Source organism: Saccostrea cucullata, unplaced genomic scaffold (assembly GCF_032062105.1).
Source record: "Saccostrea cucullata isolate Sc308-1 unplaced genomic scaffold, CSIRO_AGI_Scuc_v1 ctg1765, whole genome shotgun sequence".
In the NCBI taxonomy this organism is placed as follows: Eukaryota; Metazoa; Mollusca; class Bivalvia; order Ostreida; family Ostreidae; genus Saccostrea; species Saccostrea cuccullata.
Window position 1 is genome coordinate 77060 of NW_026926426.1, and position 24725 is coordinate 101784.

Genomic DNA, 24725 nt, shown 5'->3' on the forward strand with positions numbered 1-24725 from the left:
AAGTTCGGAAAAGCTATATTTAGCATATAGATTACAGTCAAGGTCACAAGGTCATTGACCTTGGTGTTTTGGCGTCGTTTGAAAGCACTAAATAAGTGAAGTATGCATACCAAATATAAAGTCTCTACCTTCAATGGTTTAAAAGTTACAGCCAAAGTTCGAAAAATCTATTTTTAGCAAATAGGTCACAGATTAGGTCACAAGGTCATTGTTCTTGGTGTAAATTGAAAGTGTTTAATTAGTGGAGTATGCATTACATATATGAAGTCTCTATCTCTCGTGGTTAAAAAGTTATGGCGAAAGTTCGAAAAAACTATTTTTAGCATAAAGGTCACAGTCAAGGTCAAGAGGTAATTGACCTTGGTGTCAGTTGAAAGTGCTTCATTAGTGGAGTATGCATACGAAATATGTAGTCTCTATCTCTCACGCTTCAAAAGTGATGGCGAAGGTTAAAGTTGAAAACAGACAGACAAACAGATAAACAGAAAAACAGACAGACAAACAGACAGACAGGACAAAAAACAATATGCGCTCCGAAAAAATTCGGGTGCGTAAAAAAAACACCTATGGACGTGTCAATCTCTACCCAGAATTATCGTTCGCTTCGCTACTACGATAACTCTGGGTAGAGACATAGGCGCTTGGTTTCAGAATGGTGTATTTTGTGTATTATGTGTTTTTCTAGGTTTGTCTGAATACCTTCATCAAAATAAAAATAAAAATTCGCTGAAAATTAGCACGTTTCAAAATGTCATATTTATTATATATAAAGTCAAATTTACTGCATATAAAAAGAGGCCTTTATACTAATGCGTTAAACAGAACCTTCTCCATGAGAAGAATGAAACACTTGTTGTGGCCTTCAACAAGGAAAAATGTGTCATGTCACATGAAACTATTTGAGCAGTTATTCACTTAATAAAAAATATTTTTGAGGTTAATGCTCTGACACGAAATCGTAGGTTCACAGGGTATGATCCTGAAAGTCATCCAGAAATTGTGTAAGTTGTCAAGGTAAAATAAATTGGATACCCCTCATAGGTAACTTTTGGTATTTAGAAATGATTTTCCTCCTTTCAAAACTTGATAATGATCCACATATTATTCGGAAAATAGTAATCCATAACTTTGTTTCAAATGCGGATAAAATGCATTTAGTATTAATTAAATGCAGAAACCCAGGATTAATTCTTAAATGAAGCGAAAAAGTACCTTTAGAAGTGGAAGGTATTGTTATGTTGAAAACTTGTATTAATTTACTGCCACTTGGTTTATTAAAAATTTGCAATATGACAGCATGTCCACTATAAAGTTTCAAAATATTAGTATTCTGAAATCTCATACAAGTACTATATATAGTGACATTAAAAGAAATGCAGATGCCGAAAAAGGATAGTTTTTTTTTCTAAATGCACGAATAACAAAATCAAAACATATACAAAAGACAAATAAGAAAGATGCGCGCGCAAGAATCTCTTGCTCATTGTTGTGGAGAATTTCCCACTTTTCCGAAGGGGTCAACAATCTACCATTCACTCCCTACATGTAATTCTAGACTCAAACTTTAATCTACATGTATAGATTTTTATTACATCCAAAGCCTTTATACATATGTTATAACTATCTCCACAGACCGATGAACTCACTTGTTTTGATTTTTATTTAGTTGGCAGAAAATTCAAAACAATTGAGTTTATCCGTCTTAAGAATTGACTATTAAGGGTTGGGAGATGGGTAAATTGTACTGGTTGCAATTGAATATTAGATGGGTCTTGAACTAGGGAGTGAAAGGTAGTCCTTTGACCAATGCTGGAAATAGATTAAAGTCACTCACCAGAAAAGCTTGCGCCGTAAATTGACCTTTTTTGGTTACATGTATATATGGGATCTGTGGAGGTATGGCCAAAGTCAAAATCCCTCGAACCAAACTGTATGGCTTCGGCCTATCGACCCAAGGCAGACAGTCCAATTAATTCTTGCATTGGTCTGACAAAACTTATGTTGCCCTTGAACCCAGTCAATTAATTTATAATATGTAGGGAATCACTCTGTATAGTTAGTAGAACATGCCTAACTTTTATAGTTTGAAACTTGGGATAATTTGTATAAAGGGCGAAGACCTTTTATGTAGAAAACATCTCATGTTTTTTAGCTTTCGTTAATATCCAAAGCACATTCTACTAACTAGACAGTGATCCCTTTAAAAATATCAAACATTTTTTTGACCGGGTTCAAGATCGGTTACTGCACTTAATGAAATCGAGTTGATCCTTCACAGGTACTGATTCTGAAAGTCATCCATAAATCTGTTAGTTGTGAAGGTAAAATTAATTGGAGATCTTCAAAAGGTAAGTTTTGGTATTTGCAATGGTTTTTCCTCCTTTCATAACTTGATTATGGTCCACACGTTGTTCGGAAAATGGTCATCCGTGATTTGTTTTAAGCAATATAAGCTGCATTTTCAAATATTTTAAAGACTTCTATATGCAATCCAATATACAGTTTTATATAAGAAAATAATTTTGTACAGGATGACAGTAAAGTAATTTTAAAGCTTATACATAGTTCTTCAAATAATAAAATAATATTAAATATGAGTAGCAGAAGTTTATAAATATTATTTATTTACAAGTTTGCAACAACATATTACGAAATCAAAGTTGCATCTCATATTTCTTTCAAATGCGCTGAAAATGCATTTAGTCTTAGATGCAGAGACCCAGGATTATTTCTAAAATATTTACATTGGCAGTAATTTTTCTCTAGTTAGCCAACAATGAAATTGATTTGAATACCATTTTTGTGAATAAAAACGCGTAGAAGTATAAGTTTCGTGTGAATTTTTGGTGTGTGAATCTTATAATCATCGATAAAAGGAAAAAAAATACATCATCATATTAAGTTAAAATGTTAATTTTGAAAAATAAAACCTATAGATTCATCAAAATACAGCTGTTACATTGTATTTCATTCATGTTAAACTCCAAATATTCCCCAGTAATTTAGGAGAAATCACAACTAAGTAAATCAGTAATACCCGGTTTTATTTCAAATATAAGATAGTAAAGTAATCACTGTTTTTATAGAAACATTTTCTTCAGCGATGAACCAGTGCTTCTCACTGAATGATGAAACCTTTTCCATGAAGTATTTATAAAAACTGTCTTAAAACATTTAAAAGTGAAATACTTCATTCCTTTCAGCTTCCAGTTGTAATTTTATGTGATGAAGTGAAATGGACATTTATTAAAATTAAAAAATTGTATTAAATCCTTTACAGAAATAAGACATGGAATGTTCCAAAGTTTACGAATCCGTGAAGGACCACTATGGTCACCTTCAAGATGACCGGAACAACCAAGTATGTGTGACCTTAAGTTCAGATGTCAGCAAAACAGTGAAGGATGCACTGGCTGATATTCCCGAAGACATAACTGCCAAGTGAATATCTAATTCATGAATCTAATTTAAAATAAAAAAAAATCAAACAACATTAAAATAAATAATATTAATTTTGCGAACCAGTGTTTCAAATCTAGAGTTTCATGTATTTTTTTGTATCTTGGAGATTTACATTAGTTACGTTAAGACATCGCAGATTCCGTTTGAAATTTGTTTATTTCACGAAAGAAATCTAAAGAATTCACTATAGAAACTATTTTTAAACATCTTTCACGTTTAAAGACAAAATTTTGCAATTTGTTATACCAAATCCTTGTTTGCAAAAACAATCTGTCGTTTTTAAAATGCTTCTTTCGTGATCGGAAGGTTTTGGGTTCAAGCCCCATCTGCGACAGACCAAAGTCGATAAAATATAGACAGCAACTTCCTTTGCCAAGCGTTCAGTAGTTTGCGGTGATAGTTTCGAGTCTGTCACGGTATAGATTGGCATGATAAAAATCCATCACTGCTCAATGACCCTTATTGCCAAGTGAAAGTCAAATTTTCTGAAGTCTTTCGCCTTTAGATTATATCATCTCTTTACGAGTTAAACATTTTCAAATGAGACCTAAGCAACAATCAACCAATCAATTAATCTAAAAAACGAGGGACCCAGAAATTAATGTTAATGAACCAAATGAGAAGTGAATATATCAAAAATATTTTATTTATTAAGATTTGATGGATGTGGATTGGTGGTTCCAGAGAAGGTGGAGGGAAGGAAGATCTTGGATTTGGGGAGTGGATGTGGGCGGGACAGTTTTATTCTCAGTAAGCTGATTGGCCCGAATGGTCATGTGACTGGAATTGACATGACAAAGGAAATGGTATGTCAAGCTATTTTTCTTTCTTCAATGAATGTGATATCAACTTTATAATTATCCTTTAAAAACAAGTTATTTTGTCTAAATTTAATTTTATGTCTTAAAATACTCTTTGAGTAAAGCCACAACGATAGTCCCTCTTACATATTTGATAAGAAAGATATATTCATTTCTATGTACAAAGAAATAAGGCGGAAGGGTAGAAAAATGATTTTTAGAAAAACATATCTGTAGTAAAATAATTTTGATATTATAAACGTTGCAGTTGATTGCCATTTTCAATTTTTTTTTAGATAGCCCTTTCAAGTAAATACATAGACTACCACAGAGAGAAGTTTGGATATAAAGAGGCCAACATAGACTTTGTACAAGGCTACATTGAGAAGCTGAGAGAAGCCGGGCTGAAGGAAAACAACTATGACATCATCATGTAAAATATATTAAATCTTCACTTGAAAATTACTATGACATTATCATGTAAAATATATTGAATCTTCATTTGAAAACACCATTTTTTGGAATAATGTTTGAAAAATAATGACATCGAAAAAAATTAATATTTTAGAGTTTCTGTTTGTTGTCAATAACAACAAAATCTTATTTCTTCTGAGAGTATATGTCATACAGAAAACTTTATTTAGTAATTTAATTTTTGCTGTAACACCTCATTTGATTGGATAAAAGATTTAATCCACTTCGTATAACATAAGTTGCCTACATCACAATGAGTTACGTTAAAAGTATTACTCCGCTTGGCGTTACTTTTAAAATATTCCTATATATTGAATTTGCATTTTTGCTGGAAGGAAAAAAAAATTGACTTTCTGTTTCTTGTCAATAAACAACAAAATCTAATTACTTCCGAGAATATATGTCATACAGAAAAATATTTTAAAATAATGTAAAATAATTTAATTTTTTCAACACATGTATTATATGATATGAAATAACTGGAGGAAAAATTGGGATAGAAATTAGATAATAAGGAATTAACCTTATATCAACATACCGTGTACGTATATTATACGAAATAAAATAACCGCTTTGTAAACCCGCAATTCCCTAATTGTCGTCCACGTGGCGCAGTGGTTTGAGCATCTGCTCTAGAGTCGCGAAGTAAGGAGTTGATCCTTACATTAGAATCCCACTGTAGGACCGGTCTTTCAGATCAGACCGTATAAACCGAGGTCCCGTTTCGAAGTAGGTGCTGGCACGAAAAAGATCCCTTCCTGCTCAATGGCCTTGAGTGCCGAGTAAAGGACAAAATTTGCAGCTCTTCACAGGCATGTGGTGTCGTCTCCATATGAAAGAAAATTCTCGAGAGGGACGTTAAACAATATACAATCAATCAATTAATCAATCAATCATTCCTTAATTAATCGAAACAGGAACTGTTAAACGAAAATCCATTTTATCAATTAAACTCCAATAAAGTTTTTTTTTCATTTAAAAAAAAATGTATATGTAAATTGCTGACGTAATAAATCACTTTTTTTCTTTTAGTGTCATTATATTTAATTTTCAGAAAACAATGTGAATTGTATTTTTTCATTTTGTTGTAATGCTCTATAGGTTAAATTGATACAATGTAATTACCAAATATTTTTTGTTCTAGATCAAACGGTGTTATAAACCTCACCCCAGATAAAAAAGCCGTTCTGAAGGAAGCTTACACAGTTTTGAAAGTACTTGCTTCATCCTTTAGTAGTGTCTTTTTATTTCCTTTTTTCAATTATAATGTAACTGGCTAAAACTTACTTGTTCTGTTCCACCTTTAAATTTTTTTCCTAGGGAATAATCTTTTTTAAATGTTGAATATAATCTAAATCTAGCAGTTAAAAAAAAATTACATTTCATAAATTTCATAAATTTGCCATTTTCAGGCTATTTTGATCCCCATATAAAGATATACAAAAAGCCAATTTTCTAAAATATATGAAATTTTTCTGAAGTCGTAGTACTGTTGTTACCATTAGGTTTTGATTCTTTGCTAGGATGGAGGAGAACTCTACTTCAGTGATGTTTATGCAGATAGAGAGCTGGGCTGTTCGGTCAGAAATGACAAGGAGTTATGGAGTAAGCTGCATTGATTTGTAATTTTGCTATGGAAAGACCCCCTTTCAATGAAATAGAAAATGAAATTTTTTTTTTAAAGTTTTCTTTTTCAAAATCCAGTGAAATCAAAATTAAAATTCAAGCTTACTCTAGTTAATCACATGTATCAAGATTAAGAATTATTAAAGCATTCCTTTTATGCAGATGAAAATCGCTAGAGACTCATTGCAGTGACATATTATTTTTGCTTTGAAAAAAAAATTCTATGGATAAAATTTTTTTTCAAAGCTATTATAACTTGATAAATTTATTTGATATGTGATTTCAGCTTAAATGTTTTACACATGAAATCTAAAAAAGTAAAATAAAAAGTATTCAGGAAGGATTTCTATTGTAGCTTGTATTGCAAATGCTTATAGTTTTGAAAAATGAATGGTTTAAAAATCTTTTTTTTCTAGATGAATGTCTATCTGGCACCCTGTATTGGAAAGATTTGCTTTGTATAGCAAAAGAAGTAGGCTTCAGTAGACCATTTCTTGTATCAGCAACTCCATTTGCAGTGAATAAGGAAGACTTTAAAAGAAAATTAGGTATGTAGGATTATATTGTATAACGAAATATGAGTATTATTTAAACATTGCATTCTTTTTTTAATGTAGTCGTAACTACAGTGGGTTATGCAAACAAAGTGCCAAGCGGTAATAATTTATGTTTAATAATAATGGTTATTTAATTTATTTTTTCTTTGCGATTCAATGGAATTGTTATTTCATGTACTTCGAAGGTATTTTATGCGTTTGTAAATGCTTTCAAAATAAATATTTAATTTGGTACTTCGTGGCTTTAGTTCATTCATTATTCTTTGTTTTCTCCAGGTGATGCGCGTTTCGCATCCGTGACTTATCGCCTGTTCAAGCTTCCTTCGGATGCAAATGTTGCACCGACACAAGTCATCTATAAAGGGACTATTCCAGACCACGAGAAGAGATTCAAATTTGATGTTAAAAACGTATTTAAGGTGTGTTACAGTGGGAAAACGTAATCCTCTCACTTTCTCTCTTTCTCCTCCCCTCTCTCTCTTTCTTATTCAAGGAGGGAATTAAAACGAAAACAAACTGGGTGACTTTTGCATACACGTGTGTATGTGAAACGTATATTTCATCTATAATGAAATCAAAATGGTTTCAGTATATTAGGTCATACATATTTATGCTATTAAAATATTGTCATAATAATGAATTTATAGGTTTGATCTTTAAAATTAACATTTTAACTTACTATGATGAAGTATTTTTTTCCTTTTATGGCTGTTTATAAGTAAACAAAATGATTTAGATATTTTTTTCATTCATTCATTTTATATTTTTTTGATAAAACAATTTTTTGTAGAAAGGAGAGGCCCTTAAAGTTACAGGACCTGTGGCAGCGTCCCTGAAATGTTCTCGATTCTCAGATGACTTTGTGTTCCAGCCAGTCACAGAGGACGTATGTGGACCAAACGAGGTAAGGTCATGTGGTATAAGCATTGTAGATAAGAAAAAATCCAGTATAACTGATTAAAGTTTCAAATTAATCATGGGCAATTATAATTGATGAACTTCAGGCTAAAGTGTTCAAAATAGCAAATATATTTTTTACAAAAAAAAAAAAAAAACAAAAAAAAAAACATGATGGTTAATATGAACACACAGATACAACATCTTTTTTTCGTTAAAAAATATATAAATATTTCTTTGTAATGTTCATTTTTTCTCATTTCTATTTTTATAATAATTTCATGAAATGTATTTATATTATAAGATTTTGCAATTTCACAATAAAAGAGAAAACATACCAAATATAATGATTGAAACAATTTTCCCCATTTGTAAATGAATGATTGTATGTTGTTTAATTTTCCTTCTCGAGATGTTTTAACTCATATGGAGACACACCATTTGCCAATGGATAGGTTTCAACTTTGTCTTATTTGTAAATTGAAACAAAGCTATCAAGGATGTCATCTAAGTTTCTACATATACAAAGCCTTTTAACAACAGAACTGTTGGTACCTTACACCACCAAAAAATTTAATTGTTGCCCTATTTATAGAAACATGCATTAGTCAAAATACTGAACCTTTATACCAGTAAGACATTCCTTTTATTCAGCACCGTTAAATTGAAAATCATAGAACAAAAAAAAAATTAACATTAATACTTTAAAACTTAAATCTATAGTCTTTGCCGTCTCTGTTTTTTTCAAATGAAACATCTCATTTGCTAGATGAAATTAGAAAACCCATTCGACTACTTGGATATCCAACCCTAGAATGCTGTTGTACTGGATGTATTAATTCCTGTGGACGTCTGTTTACTGAAGAAAAAGAATAAATGATTCTCATATGTTATAATACAAAGCTTAATGACATGTAAAGACTTGCCATGCAAACATTTATATGTAGGCTTCAGATTTTGTCGCTTTTCAAAATAATCTATCATTACCTCTGCTTTGGATATATATGTAAATTTCACAATTAAAGTAACTCTTTCAAAAGAACGTGCACGTGTTTGTCATTTTTATGAATACATTTACAGTTTATATGAATAATATTGATTTATTATACCTCTTATCAGAACATCATTTTTATCTTTGTCTTTTTTATCTTTTAAATTGAAGTCCTTTTACTTGATTTTAATTCGTTTAAATTCTGTTTAAATTATTTGTTTTATACCAAATATTAAACATCTGTTTTATACTACATTTGACAACGGAATGTTCATTTAACTAGTACTTGATGAACAGAAAGGACCCAAGGCGTGTATGACCAGTCAAAAGGGGATGCTTACTCCCTCAAGGCACCCGATCTCACCTCGGGTGTTTCCAGGGGTCTATGTTCACTAATGTCCCATTAAAAATTGTTATTGCTTGAAATTTTTACGATATCTTTCACTTTTCATTTTCTTTACCCTTTACTCTATTGCTTTAAAGTGTTTCTTATTTTGATAGCTATGTAAATAAACGAATATAATGAATCATGGAGATAAAAACAAACAGTAAGCAGGGTTGAAAGTAAATTTAAGTGAAACATTCATTGTTTATGAATCCTGATATGTGTAAATACAGACCATGATTCTTCTTTTGTCTTGTTTTGATTTTCAAATGCCATGTCTTTCGTTGTACCTCAGATTAATCCAAATGTATATTTTAAGTGTTATGTTTAAATAAAAAAAAAATGTTTTTAAGCTGTTGCTTTTCCCTGTGCGATTGTACCATCTATTGACACCAAAGTCAATTACTTTATGAATTAAGTGCCTTTATATCTTTTATTATGCTGTATTACCTATTAATCGACACTCCTTGTGATAGATTTATCAAGATCTTTAATGTTTAAAATATGACATTGTCCTCTTCATAGTTTTTCCATGCATCGTCTTATATACTTTTCCAGAGAATTCTAGCTGAAATGAAGTGATATAAAACGAGATTATTAATACGCAATAGAAGCACTCGAGTACCTAGGCTTTATAGACGACCATGTTCTAAATTTTGCATTTACCTCTATCCAATAAATTGATAATTTAGAACATAGCTCGCTAGACATATTGTACACGAGTGATTATGAACTGTGCATGCATCAAGCATGTATCTGTACTTATCTGTACTTTTATTCAAGGCATCCGATAGATAAACATATAGATCGTTTTCTCTGTCCCTGTACGTTTTCTGTGAAATACAAGTTTGTAAAACATTCATATTTATGCATGTAGATGTAGCTTCTAGATTTGAAAAGTTTTTGTTGCTTTTTTTGCCTTTTTAAACATTTGTTGTTTAAAAAACCCTGATCTTAAATATAACTACCAAGCTACGATAAAACCAATACGATTAAAATCAAATTAAATATTATTTTAATCATGCATGCAACATTGATATATCAGAAAGCTTTTTTTATATTAAAATTGCAAAGATTTATTAAAATACCTTGTAGGGAAAAATATACACACTGCAATATTCTAGAAGAACATGTAAGTTATAGAAAACTATTTTGATCGGTGCATCTGCACCGGTAATTAAGAATGCCACCTGCATTTTGGTTTTATTAGAATTTAAATTAATAAAAAGCTTCTCAAAGTAGGTCGAGCACTATTTATATGTCCTGTTTTTTGCTCTCACGTTAGTTGCTACTCTTACCGTACCACAGGTACATGTAATTGATAAAAGGACGTGCTGGTAAAATACAGGACCTTTCAAAGGTAAGTCTTAAATTGTTATTGGTAAAATTATTGTAGAATCTCCCAAAGATACAATTTGTTAGTTATATTTTCACTTCTAAAAACAAGATACAATCATTTAACAAAATACTTAGAGAAAACACCAAAATTTGTGTAAAATCTGCAGATTCCATGTCTTCTTCAGAAAGGTAGAGGAATCCTTCATATAGCGTCTTGCATTATCCAAATGTAAATTTCAATCAATCTCAGGATTTTAATGTTTACTTTCAATTGCTCTGTCTAATATATCATGCGTACTCTGAATCTTTTTAAAAAGAATTTTTCAAGCTAACATTGGTGTTGAAAACTGTGGGAGCCATTCTGACATTTTATCAAATGTTCATTGCCACAAGTACAATCATCGCCTAAAATTTCCTTTAAGATAAATTGTTTTTCATCTTTCTTCCTTTTCTCTCTCTCTTTCCCTCTCTTAAATTAAGGGAAGAATGGTCTGTCAGGTTAATTCAAGAGAGATGCCTATGGAGAGAACGATCATAGGCATTTATTCCTGCTGTTCAATCCTATTCAATGAATAAAATATATTTTAAATTAAGAGAGATTCCGTAAGGCTTTGAGGATAACAGAAATATCAAAACGTTTTTGTTCTGTGAAATACAAGAAGATTCATAGTTTCATAGAAGGCAGGAAAATGACAGTAAGTGTAAATAAAGTCGACCAGAGTTCATTTCGTATTAATGATTATTACTAAAATTTATTGAAACTGACAAATGAAAAATTACTGCGTTCATCAATTGCAGAATTCTAAAAAGTTTCATTCCTAAACTTTCAATTCTCCAAAGCATGTAAGAGAAAAAAAAATCAATAGCTAGTGCACAAATTTTACTACGACGATAGGTTTTATTCAGAAATGTCAATAGGGATTGAAGTGCACCTTGATAAAACCCTCGAAATGCAAATATTTAAGGGACTGGCTCATGATATATAAAACGGACTTCCTGCTCTATCAGGTAATACCTAAGTTTTACCAAACAATATATTTGCAGATGTTTCAAAAAAGCATTCAATTATTTCACGACAAGTTTTTTTGGATATCTTTAAAAACTGCTTTTCAAATTTTATTTCTTGTCATTGATCATTTACAGGATTGCCTATAGGTTATAACATTAAGCGCTTGATTCTACAGAAAAGTACTTTTTAGTTGATACGATCCAATGAAGTCCTCATTGAAAATATTAAGTCTTTGAAGATTATCTTCCAAAGATCTGTTGGAGTTCCAAAGCGCACGCATCATGTTCCTGTTTTAGCTGACCTGCCCTTATTTAAAGATATTTTCCCCAAAAAGTCACTCGGAGCTCCTCGGGTGGCTCGTACCTCGGACAATAACGAATGAATGAATGAGCGGAGTCCGCTGAGGATTGCCGATTGCCAAAAGGTTCCACATAAGAAGGGAAAAAAGTAACTTTTGCCATGACCTTCATAGTCGCTGTGGTTTTGACATTTGCTCTGAAATCGCAAATTAAGGAGTCGATCCTTATGTTTTGGGTTCGAATACAACAGCCCATTGCAGGACCAGGAAAGGGAGTGCCTTCGCATAAACCGTCCTGAACGTGGACTCATGTTGCAGTAGGCGCTGGCATGAAAAAGACAAGTCACTGCTTATTCGCCATAAGTGCCAAACATAGGTCTAAAATATGCAGTCCTCACCGGCAAATTGTGGGGTCTTAAAATTAGTTAAAATTCTCGAAAGGGACGTTAAACAAAGAAATGAACAAATAGATATCGACGACCGTCTATCAATATACAGTTGTTATTTTCTTTCATGGTTAAACACAAAATATTCACAAGTTAATTCGGAGAAAACACCACAAAATATATCAGATGTATCCGGTATTATTTCAAATTTGAACTTTTTGGTACAAAAGACGGCAATAATCAGCTTAATACTGAACTATGTACCAAATTCAAACTTAAAAATCTCCATTTTTTGTATTTAGACTACAAATTAGTAAGAGCTATCTGGACTAATATAATGAACCATACGTTTCTTGAAAAAAAAAACTTTGCGAAACACGTTTTTTCTCCTCCCACCGAAACATACCACTTGTCTCTTGTTATAAGATAGTGTAATTACACAATAACGATAAACTTGATGCATGTTTTATAGAAAAAGTAACCACTGTTTTTATAGAAACATTCCCTTCAGCAATGAACCGATGTTCCTCTCTGAATGATCGGGGAACCTTTTCCATAAAGTATTCATAAATACAATCTTAAATCATTTAAAAGTGAAATACTTCATTCCTTTCAGCTTCCAATCGTAATTTTATTTAATGAATCGAAATGGACAGTTATTGAAAATAAAAAAAAAATTGTATGAAATTCTTTACAGAAATAAGACATGGAATGTTCCAAGGTTTACGAATCCGTAAAGGATCATTATGGTAACCTTCAAGATGACCGGAACAACCAAGTTTGTGTGACCTTAAGTTCAGAGGTCAGCCAAGCGGTGAAGGATGCACTTGGAGCTATCCCCGAAGACATAACTGCCAAGTAAATATCCAATACATGAATTCACAAGAATTTTTCATGGTCTAATTAAGAATTTAAAAAAAAACCATGTAAAACTTTCTTATAATTAATTTGCGAACCAGTGTTTCAGAGTTGCATGTAATTGTTTTGTACATTGGAGATTACATTAGTAAAGACACCACATATTCCGTTCCTTTTTGTTCATTTCTCTACAGAAATCTACAGAATTCACTATAGAAACTACTCAATCTTTCATGTTTAAAGTCAAGATTTTGCAAATTGTCATAACAAATCCTTGTTTGCAAAAACAGTCTGTAGTTTTTAAAAGGCTTACATTGGTAATGCCAGCTACCCAATCCTTTTATCTTTTGTTGCATAATACAATATATTCGAATCAAATAAAATCTGCCATCAGGTCGAATGTAGTATATTTTTTTTCTTACAAACAATTGGAACATTCTCATCCTTTTTTTTTTTTTTTTTTTACAATTTTTTTTCTCTTTCAACTGATCTTTCAACTGGTCTGGTCGAAAAGAGAAGTTTACTGCTTGAACACCGATCACAGCTGTGCTGTATTTAGAGGTCTGTGTTTGCTCTTTTTAAAAGCTATATTTGTTGATTGGCCTTTTGAGAATGCTACTTATTTTTCTATTCCCTTTATTTTCGATTGCTAGTTAAGTCATGAATAAGCGACAACCATCACATACTTCAGTCGGCAGAGCGCTTTCGTGATCGGAAGGTTTTGGGTTCAAGCCCCCGTCTGCGACAGACCAAAGCCGATAAAATATAGACAGCAACTTTCCTTGCCAAGCGTTCAGTACTTTGCTGTGAACGTTTCGAGTCTTTCTAATGAAACATTAAAAACTGAGGCCTCTGTCACAGCAGAGATTTGCATGATAAAGATCCATAAAAGCTCATTGGCCCTGAGTGCCAAGTGAAAGTCTAATTTTCTAATTTTTTAACATTCTCGAATGAGACTTAAACAACAATCAATCAGTGTAAAATACGAGGCACCCAGAAATTAATGTTAATGAACCAAAATGAGAAGTAAATATATCTTAAAATATTTATTTATAAAGATTTGATGGATGCGGACTGGTGGTTCCAGAGAAGGTGGAGGGAAGGAAGATCTTGGATTTAGGGAGTGGATGTGGGCGGGACAGTTTTATTCTCAGTAAGCTGATTGGTCCAAATGGTCATGTGACTGGGATTGACATAACAGAGGAAATGGTATGTCAAGCTATTTTCTTTCTTCAATGAACGTAATATGAACTTCATAATTATCAAGTTATCAAGTTATTTTGTCTTAAATTTCATTTTAAAAGTTTTAACATTCTGTTTGAGTAAAATACAATGCCAGTCTGTCTAAATTTTCGTTAAGTTATCATTTACAAGTACAGAAAAATAAAGAGGAAAGGTAGAAATGTGATTTTCTATTTCATTAAACATATTTGTAGTAAAATAATTTTGAGATTAATTATAAACGTTGCAATTGATTGCCCTTCTAAAAATAATTGTAGGTTGCCCTTTCAAACAAATACATAGAATACCACAGAGAAAAATTTGGATATAAAGAGGCTAACACAAACTTTATACAGGGCTACATTGAGAAGTTGAGAGAAGCCGGACTGAAGGAAAATTACTATGATATCATCATGTACGTATCTTTAAAATTAAAGTTTCGTCTGTTTGAAAAATAAGATAGGAAAAATTGATAGTTTAGGCTCTCTGTTGTTAATAAACAACAAAATCTAATTACTTCCAAGTGTCGAAATATACAGAAAACATTGTGTATTAATTGAGACACGAACTGTGAAATAAATGTTTCATGAATTGTGCTGAACCCTTTAGAAGTTTTCTTAAATTTCATTCAATTAAAAATGTACCTGTAAATTGCTGGTTGAAAAAAATCAATTTTTTAAGTGTCATCGAACTTAGATTAAGGAAAACAATATAAATTGTATTCTTTCATTTTGTTGTATAATGCTCTAGGTTAAATTATCGCAAAATTCGCTTGAAAGTATACACTTTGACCGATATTGTGATGCATTTGACAGTATTGACAATAAAACAGTAAACTTTTTAAATAAATCTGATGTTTTACGTGTTTTACCACGGTGACCTATGAATTAATATTTTTCACTGAATACAGATGTAACAAGTACTCCGTTATCAGCTGGGTAATCACATGATTTCCAGTATTAATCCGCGTTTTCAATTTGCGTGTGTTGAAATAGCTCACGTGTGAATAAAACATGGAGAAACAAATTTTTGATGCACTGAGAAGTCAAACAAAACATCGAAAATGTAAAATGCCGTAAATAGGAAAAAGGCAGAAATACATGTAGTCATGTAGGATAAAAAAAATGTGCGCCATCGAACGACATTCATGTACCGTCTGCGTAAGAAATGCATGTATATCACTTGCATAGAAATTATTTTATATTTTCTTTCTTTGTTTTTTCTTCTGGTTCGAAAAGTCCAATACGCATTTCCACAATCAAACATAGCTATTCGCTAAGCCGTTGGACGCTTTCCAACTTATACAGGCAAAGGGTACCGCACGAGAGTGGGCAGCCCTTAACCAATTAAAATGCTTGTTTTATAAAATGAAACCCTTGATTCAAATTGCTCAATTGTCGAATCCAACAGTGTCATCACTCAAGGCTATTGGTATTTCGGTCGGAGTGTATACTTTCAAGCGAGATTTGCTATACAACTTTCCATTATTTTTCGTTTTAGTTCAAACGGTGTAATCAACCTCACCCCAGACAAAAAAGCCGTTTTGAAGGAAGCTTACACAGTTTTGAAAGTACTTGCTTCATTCCTTTAGTAGTGTCTTTTTATTTCATTTAATTATACTATCACTAGTTAAAAATTCACTTGTTCAGTTCCACCTTTGATTTTTTCCTACTGGATAACTTTTGTTCTTAAAACAGAAAATAATCTAACATTCAGCTTTAAAAAAAAATAAGAAGAAGAATCACAATTAATAGTAAAGTTGAGCAACTGCAATTATAATTGTTACAACTAAGTTTTGTTTCTTTGCTAGGAAGGAGGAGAACTCCACTTCAGTGATGTTTATGCTGATAGAGAGTTGGGTTGTTCAGTCAGAAATGACAAAGAATTATGGAGTATGCTGCAAGGATTTGTAATTTTGTTATGAAAAGGACCCCCCTTTTTTAATGAAATAGAAAATGTCATGTGCCATATTATTTTTAGTTTTCAAAATCCAGTGTAATCAAATCAAAATTCAAGCTTGATTTGGTTTATTACTTGTATCAAGATTAAGGATAATTAAATTAAACCTGTTTTTGCTGATGAAAGTCATTAGAGACTCTCATTTCAGTGACATTAAAAAAATTCTATGGATAAAAGAACAAGCACATTTTGTTTACGAAAAATTTTCATAATTATAACAACTTGATAAATTTATGAGGTACGTGATTTCAGCTTGGATATTTTACACATGATATCTAAAAAGGGTGAAGTAACCAGCATTCAGGAAGGTTTTCAAATGTATCTTGTATTACAACTGCTGTTAATTTTGAAACATTTCTTTTTTTACAGATGAATGTTTATCGGGAACCCTTTATTGGAAAGATTTACTTTCTATAGCAAAAGAAGCAGGTTTCAGTAGACCATTTCTTGTATCAGCAACACCCTTTGCAGTGAATAAGGAAGACTTTAAAAGAAAATTAGGTTTGTAGTATTATATTGTACAGTATAATGCCATTTTAATTTTATTTAAGCCTTATTTTGAAAGATGTAATCATAACTGCAGCGATGTATGGAAAACAAATCGACACGCTATATTACGTTTATTTCTAATAATTATTATTAGCTCACCTGAGCCGCAGGCTTAAAATTTGTCCGTTGTCTGTCGTTGTCGTTGTTATAAACTTTTCTTATTATCACCTTCTTCTCAAGAACAACAAGGCCGTTTTCAACCAAACCTGTAACAGCGTATCCTTGGGTGAAGGGGATTCAAGTTTGTTCAAATGAAGGGCCTCCCCTTCTTCCAAGGGGAGATAATTATGATTTAGTGAAAAATTAATGGCATTTAAAAAAAAAACTTGTCAAGAACCACTAGGCCAGGAAAAATGAAACTCAGGTGGAGGCATCCTAGGGTAGTTTATATTCCAGTTTGCACAAATTGTGACCTGCGGGGTAGGACGGGGCCACAATGGCTGATCAAAGTTTAACATAGGAATATATAAGAAAAAATCTTTTAAAATCTTCTTTATCAGAACCAGAGGGCCAGGAAAGATGAAACTCATTTGGAAACATCCTCAGGTAATGTAGATTCAAGTTTGTACAAATCATGGTCCCAGAGGCTAGAGCAGGGCCACAATGGCTGATCAAAGTTTTACATAGGAATATATAGGAAAAATCTTTAAAAATCTTCTTCTCTAGAACTACTGGGCCAGGAAAGATGAAACTCATGTGAAAGCATTCTCAGGTAGTGTAGATTCAAGTTTTTTTTTTCAAATTATGACACCAGGAGGGCGGGGTCACAATGTCTGAACAAACATTTACATAGGAATATAAAGCAAAAATCTTTTAAAAATCTTCCCCAGAATCATAGGCCCAGGAAAGATGAAACTCATCAGGAATCATCCTCAGGTAGTGTAGATTCAAGTTTCTTCAAATGATGACCCCCAGGGGTAAGGCGGGGACACAATGGCTAATCAATGTTTTACATATGGATACATAGGAAAAGTCTTTTAAAAATTTTCTTCTCCAGAACCATTGGGCCAGGAAAGATGAAACTTATGTGGAAGCATCCACAGATAGTTGTTCAAATCATGAATCCTGCGATTAGGGTGTGGCCTCAATGAGGGATCAAAGTTTTCGCAGCTAGGTTAAGGCCGCCCATAAGAAATATGCCTTAAAAATATATATAATGTTGTTATCTTTTTTATATGCATAAGTTTATATCAATCTAATTAAAATTAGATCTTTGATCCGCTCCAGTTTGATCGCTACACATTGTATCTCATCTCTGTCAGTGCAGCGAGATCAAGTTGGCTTTGATTTTACAATCAAATAGTGTTACAAAGACAAGACAAATTACACATTTATTTAGTTTACTATAATGATGAGAAATCACAGTATTTAAGAGTTTATGATAAAGAAAATTATTGTTTATTCGCCGAGATTCATTTGTACAGTTTCACTGTGACGTCATAATTGATTTCCCGAAGCTCTGCATAGACTGATATAAATTTGGGTGTCCTTAACCTAGCTGCGTTGTAAAAGAATATATAGAAAAAAAATCTTCTCCAAATTGACATGTAAGCATCTGCAAGTAGTGAAGATTTAAATTTTTTTCAGTCATGACCAATGGGGGGGGGGGGTTAGCAAGGGGTCATAATGGGAGATCAAGTAAAATGTTGGAAAAATCTTTAAAAATCTCCTTTTCAAGTATGGAAAAATTATCCAAGCATGCTTTATTGATATAGTAACATTTTAAAGGAATAGAAAATTCAAATCCCCCCTCCTCCAACAAGTAAATCTTAATACTGAAACTGATTTGTGTTTTTTGACTAGCCCATGTGCTCAGGTAAGCGATCTGGCCCATGGTCCTCTTGTATTATTTTATTTTCTTTGTGGTTCAATGCAATTTTTAAATGCTATTAAAATAAATATCAGTTAAGGTTAATTGATTCTCTGATAAGAGAGATAACATTTAATGACATAAATGTCTATTATTATCTTATAAATTTTCCAAGTTAAAGTGTCTTTATTGCCCAGTTTTGCCCTGCAAGCTATGCTATAAATGTTTGTATTTTACTTATAAAATATATTTCTTTTGGAACATCATTAAAGATCAAGCAGCATTTTTTTATGAATGAGCTGAGGGTTTATGAACCTTATGCCCTGTTCACACGGAGAGTTTAATTCGAATTAAGCGTAAAGTTACTGCGAATTAGCTTCGCTTAGCGTTCACACGGAGAATTTAATGCGAATTAGTTTAATTCGAATTAGTTTACTGCGCATTAAATTACTTCTCTTTAGCTCCGTGTGAACGCTAAGCGAAGCTAATTCGAATTAAATTTTGAGGCATGCGTAATGGCAAAAGTAGGTCAAATGCCACATGTCCGTGGTCAAATTGAAGGATTTGTGCTATTTTTGAGTGAAAAACTAAGGAAAATTATGTTAATCACTAAAATGTGTGTACAGACACTGTAACATTATGTCAAATGCATCTGCTCTTGCATAAGGTGACGTGATTTGCAAATGACGTCATAAGAGCCATTCTGACGCCTGGCCGTAGAAGTAGAATTTTAATTCGCATTAGTTTACTTCGCATTAGCTGTCGTGTGAATGCAATTTAATTCGCATTAATTTGATTCGCATTAGTTTACTTCGCATTAACTTACTGCGAATTAAACTCGTCCTGTGAACAGGGCATTAAATACACACGATTTTGGTACTTTGTGGCTTTAGCTCTTTCATTATATTTGTTTTCTCCAGGTGATGCCCATTTCGCGTCAGTGACTTATCGTCTGTTCAAGCTTCCTTCGGATGCAAATGTTGCACCGACACAAGTCATCTACAAAGGAACTATCCCAGACCACGAGAATAAATTCAAATTTGATGTTAAAAACGTATTTAAGGTGGGTTACAAGGGAAAACTCTTCTCTCTTTCTTTCACTTTTTTTCTCCCCTCTCTCTTTCTTATTCAAGGTGGGTTTAAAAGGTAAACATACTGTTTGACAATTGTATATATGTGAAATATATATATTTTAGCTTTTAATGAAATCGTTATGATTTCAGTATATGTAGACATAGTTTTTATGCTATTACATTGTAAGATATGAATATAAGAATGTAACTGTACATAGGTTTGATCTTGATAGGAATACTAGTAATTTAAAAAAAATTCCAAGCAATATTATGAAGTTATTTCCCCCTTACATAAAAAAATATATATTTCAATGTTTATTTCCATTTAGTTTTTTTGGGGGGAATAATTCGCATTTTTCTCAGAAAGGTGAGGCCGTCACTGTTACAGGACCAGTTGCTGTGGCTCTGAAATGTTCCCGATTCTCTGATGACTTTGTGTTCCAGTCAGTCCCGGAGGACTTAGGAGGAACATTTGAGGTAAAGCTGTGTCGTCTAAACATTGTAGATGGAAAAAGTCAGAATGACTGAATGTATGTTTTAAATTAACCACTGACAATTGTTGTTGCAAAATTCTAGAATCTTGTACCTCATGCTATCTAAAAATATTATTGTTGCTGATATTCTTTATTAAAAAAAACCAACAAAAACAACCAAACATAAAAACAAACACAATCAAAAACCCACATGTATAAATACTTAACTTACCCATCGATAAGACAATAATCAAAACAGATTCCCTCCATTCAACACAGTTAAATCGAAAATTATAAAACAAAAGATTTATCATTGAAACTTTGAAATTGTAAACTATATTCTTCATTTTGCAATTTCTTTTTTATAATTGAAAATCTAACACTTTTATAGGTGGATTTAGAAAACCCATTCGACTACATGGATAACTAACCCTAGAATGGTTAGAATAGACAGTCCTCCTGTTGTGCTGGAACGATCTTGTGCTGTGGAGATTACTGATAACTGATAAAAAAAACTGGAGTGCTGTTTACTGAGAAAGGAAAAAAAAAATGAATGATTCTCACTGTCTTATTATAATTCACACAAATAATACATACAAAATAAGGACAAGATAAGATTTGCCATGTTTGCGTGTAAGCTTTATATTAAAACATAAAATTCTCTTTAAAAAATGTCATTATCTCCATTTTTTCACAATTAAAGTAACTCTTTCAAATAAAAGTGCACTTGTGTTCGTCTTTTTTTTATGAATACACTTTCAGTTTTAATAAAATATTAATTTATTATTCATCAAATCAGAACGTCATCTAAATCTTTGTTTCAATTGAAGCCCTTAGTCTTAATTTGAATTTTTAGTTTCAATTACTTGTTTATATTAATTGTTCAACCTCTGCTTTGCACTGAATTTGACAACGGAATGTTCCGTCTACGTGATCAATAGAAAGGATTCACGGCGATGTGACCAGTCAAAAGGGGATGCTTACTCCTCCTAGGCACCTGATCTCAGCTCGGGTGTTTCTAGGGGTCCATGTTTGCAAATGCCCCGTAAAAATGGTATTGTTTGAATTTTTTATGAGATCGATAAATGTTCGTTTTCTTTACCCTTTATCATTAGATTTCAATTACTTTAAAAGTGGTTCTTATTTCAATGGCTATGTGAATAAACGAATACAGTAAAACTCGGTTATAACGAAGTCACTGGAATCTAAGAAATCACTTCGCTATATCCGTTATTAATTATAACCGTACTAAGAAATTCTTTAAATATATGTAGCTTGGGATCCAAAATAACTTCGCTATATCCGTAAATTCGCTATTACCCGTGTTCGTACTAAACGAGTTTTGCTGTATAATGGAACATGGAGATAAGAAAATACTAAGCAAGGTTAAAAGTTAACAGTGAAGTGAAACATTCATTGTTTATGAATCATGATTTGTAAATACAGACACGAATTTTTATTTTTGTTTTGGTCTTTAAATGCCTTTGATGTCTTTTGCTGTACCTTAATTGTAATTAAAATTTTTTAAACCAAGTGTGTGTCCTTCAGTTTTATTTATTCATTTTTTTACTCTGTCTATTTCATGGGCCTTTTGAAATAAACTTTTAAGTGCTGTGTTAAAAAGCGTTTTAAGCTGCTGTTTTTCTCTGCAGGTGCGTCTTCTGCGATTGTCTCACCTATTGACACCAAAGTCAATTACATTATAAATTAACTGTCTTTATATCTATTATTGTGCTGTATTACCTACTGATCGACACTTCTTGTAATAAAGTAATCAAGAACTTTAATTGATTTCATCAACATTAAACGGTGAAGTAGAATACGTGAAATAATTATTATTTGCAATATTTCCATCAATCAATATTGGGCAAACTCAATTTTTAGCTGTGATCTCTTTGCAATTATAATTTTAAATCACAATTTTTCCCTAGGGTACTGGAAAAAGTACGGGGTGTTAGAAAAAAATATCTATGGTATTATTGAAAATTCTTTTCATCTTATCTACCACATAATTTATTAAATATTAGAGGAAATGGCACATGTCTCATGATGGAATGAAGAACCTAATTGCTTAATTTGTTGGGATTTTTTAAAAAATATTTTTCGCAGGAAATAAAACAGAAAAAACTATACTACCGGTACATGTATTAGGCATCATTACACCAAGCCATTCGTCCACGAAATGTATGAGAGTTCTCATACTACTGCTCTTAAATTGGGAAACACGACTACTTGCGCACAGAAAAGAACCATTGGATTTAAACATAAATTTGGAATATGTTCGAAGCATTTATAAATATGCAACATACCTAATTCTTTCTAGATTTCTCATTAGGCGATTCTCTATTAAATACATACGAAAAACAAAATGTTGGACATGAATTGTCTTTGATTTTAATCAATGCATCGAGTTTGAATTCCTAAAGTTGTTGAACGTGGAAATTAGTCCTTTGGATGCCACCTAATAAAACCGAAGTTCAAAAATGATTACGTTAAAACAAAATTTAATACATATAAACGTGTATACAAAAACATTATAAACCTACATATATGTAGTAAATCTATTTTTCAGTTTTAATTACAATTTTAAAAGTTTAATTAAATAAAAGGCTATATATGTTATAGACAATGACTGATTAACAAAATGTTATTTCATATGTCACCAGTCGGCATGTGATGCTAATTCCTCCATGGTCCTTCACCTGATCCCACTTCTGATGTTTATGAGGTCCGTGTTTGCTCTGCTTCAGATTTGAATTGCTTAATGAACTTTTGAGTTTGAATACTGTTCGTTATCTCGTGTATTTATCATGTAGACAGTATAAAATTCAGATGTGCCGATTCACAGAGATTGTTCATCGAAAGGGAAACAACAAAATCTGTCTAAATCTGACTTTTTCAGCTATAAAAGCAATCTATCTTGAAGGAAAATGATGTGTAGCTTTCTTCATATCGATTGGCTGAAAAATATTTGCATACTGAATTGCCAACAGATTTTTCCGTTTTCTTGATCATACAAGAGGCCCAGGGGCCACATCGCTCACCTGAGCAATTGGCTAGGAAAAAGCACACATCAGATCAGAACTGAAAGTTTACTGAGGGGGGGGGGGGCTTGAATTTTAACCCCCCAGGGGGTCATGATTTGAACAAACTTGAATCTACACTACCTGAGGATGATTCCCTATAAATATTACTAAGCATGGCTTTAAAGTACTTGAAAAGATTTTAAAAGGTTTCCCTAGATATTCCTATGTAAAACTTTTATCGTGCATTTGGCCCCACCCTACCGCCGGGGGTCATGATTTGAACAAACTTGAATCTACACTACCTGGGGATGATTCCACAAGAGTTTCATCTTTCCTGTCTCAATGGTTCTTGAGAAGAAGATTTTTCCTATATATTCCTATGTAAAACTTTGATCGGCCATTTTGGCCCACCTTACCCCTGGGGGTCATGATTTGAACAAAATTGAATCTACACTACCTGACGATGATTCCACAAGAGTTTCATCTTTCCTGGTCCAGTGGTTCTTGAGAAAAAGATTTTTAAAAATTTTTCCTATATATTCCTATGTAAAACTTTGATCGGCCACTTTGGCCCCACCCTACCCCAGGGGGTCATGATTTGAACAAACTTGAATCTACACTGCCTGAGGATGATTCCATATGAGTTTTATCTTTGCTGGCCCAGTGGTTCTTGAGAAGATTTTTAAAGATTTTTCCTATATATTGCTATGTAAAATTTTGAGAAGAAGATGAAAATGTGAAAAGTTTACAACAACAACGACAACGACAGACAACGAACAAATTGTGATCAGAAAAGCTCACTTGAGCCTTGGGCTCAGGTGAGCTAACAAGAGGCCCATGGGCCGCATCGCTCACCTGAGCACTAAGGGTAGGAAAAAGTAGAAAATGGTTTTTTATTGTAAAGTTTAAATCCAAAAGGAGTCCCATGACCAATCATGGATTTGTTATTTTTTAGAAAATGATTTTTAAAGAATTTTCCTATATATATCTTTGAAAACTTTGGTCTGCCATTTTGGCCCCGCCTTACCCCCAGGGGTCATAATTTGAACAAACTTGAATCCACACTACCTGAGCATGTTTCCATATAAATATGATGAATTATGGCTTTGTCATTCTTGAGAAGAAGATTTTTAAAGAATCTTGCTATATATTTCTATGTAAAACTTTAAACACTGTCATTATCTCCATTTTTTTCACAATTAAAGTAACTCTTTCAAATAAAAGTGCACTTGTGTTTGTCTTTTTTATGAATAGATTTTCAGTTTTAATAAAATTTTAATTTATTATTCATCAAATCAGAATGTCATCTAAATCTTTGTTTCCATTGAAGCCCTTAGTCTTAATTTGAATTTGTATTTTTAATTACTTGTTTATATTAATTGTTTAACCTCTGCTTTGCACTGAATTTGACAACGGAATGTTCCGTCTACGTGATCAATAGAAAGGATTCACGGCGATGTGACCAGTGAAAAGGGGATGGTTGCTCCTCTTGGGCACCCGATCTCACCTCGGGTGTTTCCAGGGGTTCATGTT

General features: G+C 32.4%; 2 protein-coding genes across 2 annotated transcripts; both read left to right on the forward strand.

Moving 5' to 3' along the window:
• Positions 1–3254: 3254 nt before the first annotated feature.
• Positions 3255–8942, forward strand: LOC134271683 (arsenite methyltransferase-like). The gene is made up of 9 exons (XM_062753898.1): positions 3255–3441; positions 4118–4268; positions 4559–4695; positions 5881–5950; positions 6260–6341; positions 6779–6910; positions 7196–7338; positions 7710–7823; positions 8586–8942. Exons 1-9 carry the CDS (start codon positions 3290–3292, stop codon positions 8628–8630), a joined length of 1026 nt encoding a protein of 341 aa, XP_062609882.1. The 5' UTR covers positions 3255–3289; the 3' UTR covers positions 8631–8942.
• Positions 8943–10442: 1500 nt separating this feature from the next.
• LOC134271686 (arsenite methyltransferase-like) lies at positions 10443–20853 on the forward strand. Its single transcript, XM_062753899.1, has 10 exons — positions 10443–10552; positions 12921–13081; positions 14140–14290; positions 14581–14717; positions 15803–15872; positions 16113–16194; positions 16631–16762; positions 19541–19683; positions 20057–20170; positions 20558–20853. Exons 2-10 carry the CDS (start codon positions 12930–12932, stop codon positions 20594–20596), a joined length of 1020 nt encoding a protein of 339 aa, XP_062609883.1. The 5' UTR covers positions 10443–10552; positions 12921–12929; the 3' UTR covers positions 20597–20853.
• The last annotated feature ends 3872 nt before the right edge of the window (positions 20854–24725 follow it).

Coding starts and splice junctions, on each gene's coding strand:
- LOC134271683 (XM_062753898.1), top strand. CDS start 3,290: ATGGAATGTTCCAAAGTTTACGAATCCGTGAAGGACCACTATGGTCAC. Junction 6,342..6,778: donor AAATGACAAGGAGTTATGGA/GTAAGCTGCATT, acceptor TTTTTTTTCTAG/ATGAATGTCTATCTGGCACC. Junction 7,824..8,585: donor ACGTATGTGGACCAAACGAG/GTAAGGTCATGT, acceptor CTCATTTGCTAG/ATGAAATTAGAAAACCCATT.
- LOC134271686 (XM_062753899.1), top strand. CDS start 12,930: ATGGAATGTTCCAAGGTTTACGAATCCGTAAAGGATCATTATGGTAAC. Junction 14,291..14,580: donor TTGACATAACAGAGGAAATG/GTATGTCAAGCT, acceptor AAATAATTGTAG/GTTGCCCTTTCAAACAAATA. Junction 16,195..16,630: donor AAATGACAAAGAATTATGGA/GTATGCTGCAAG, acceptor CTTTTTTTACAG/ATGAATGTTTATCGGGAACC.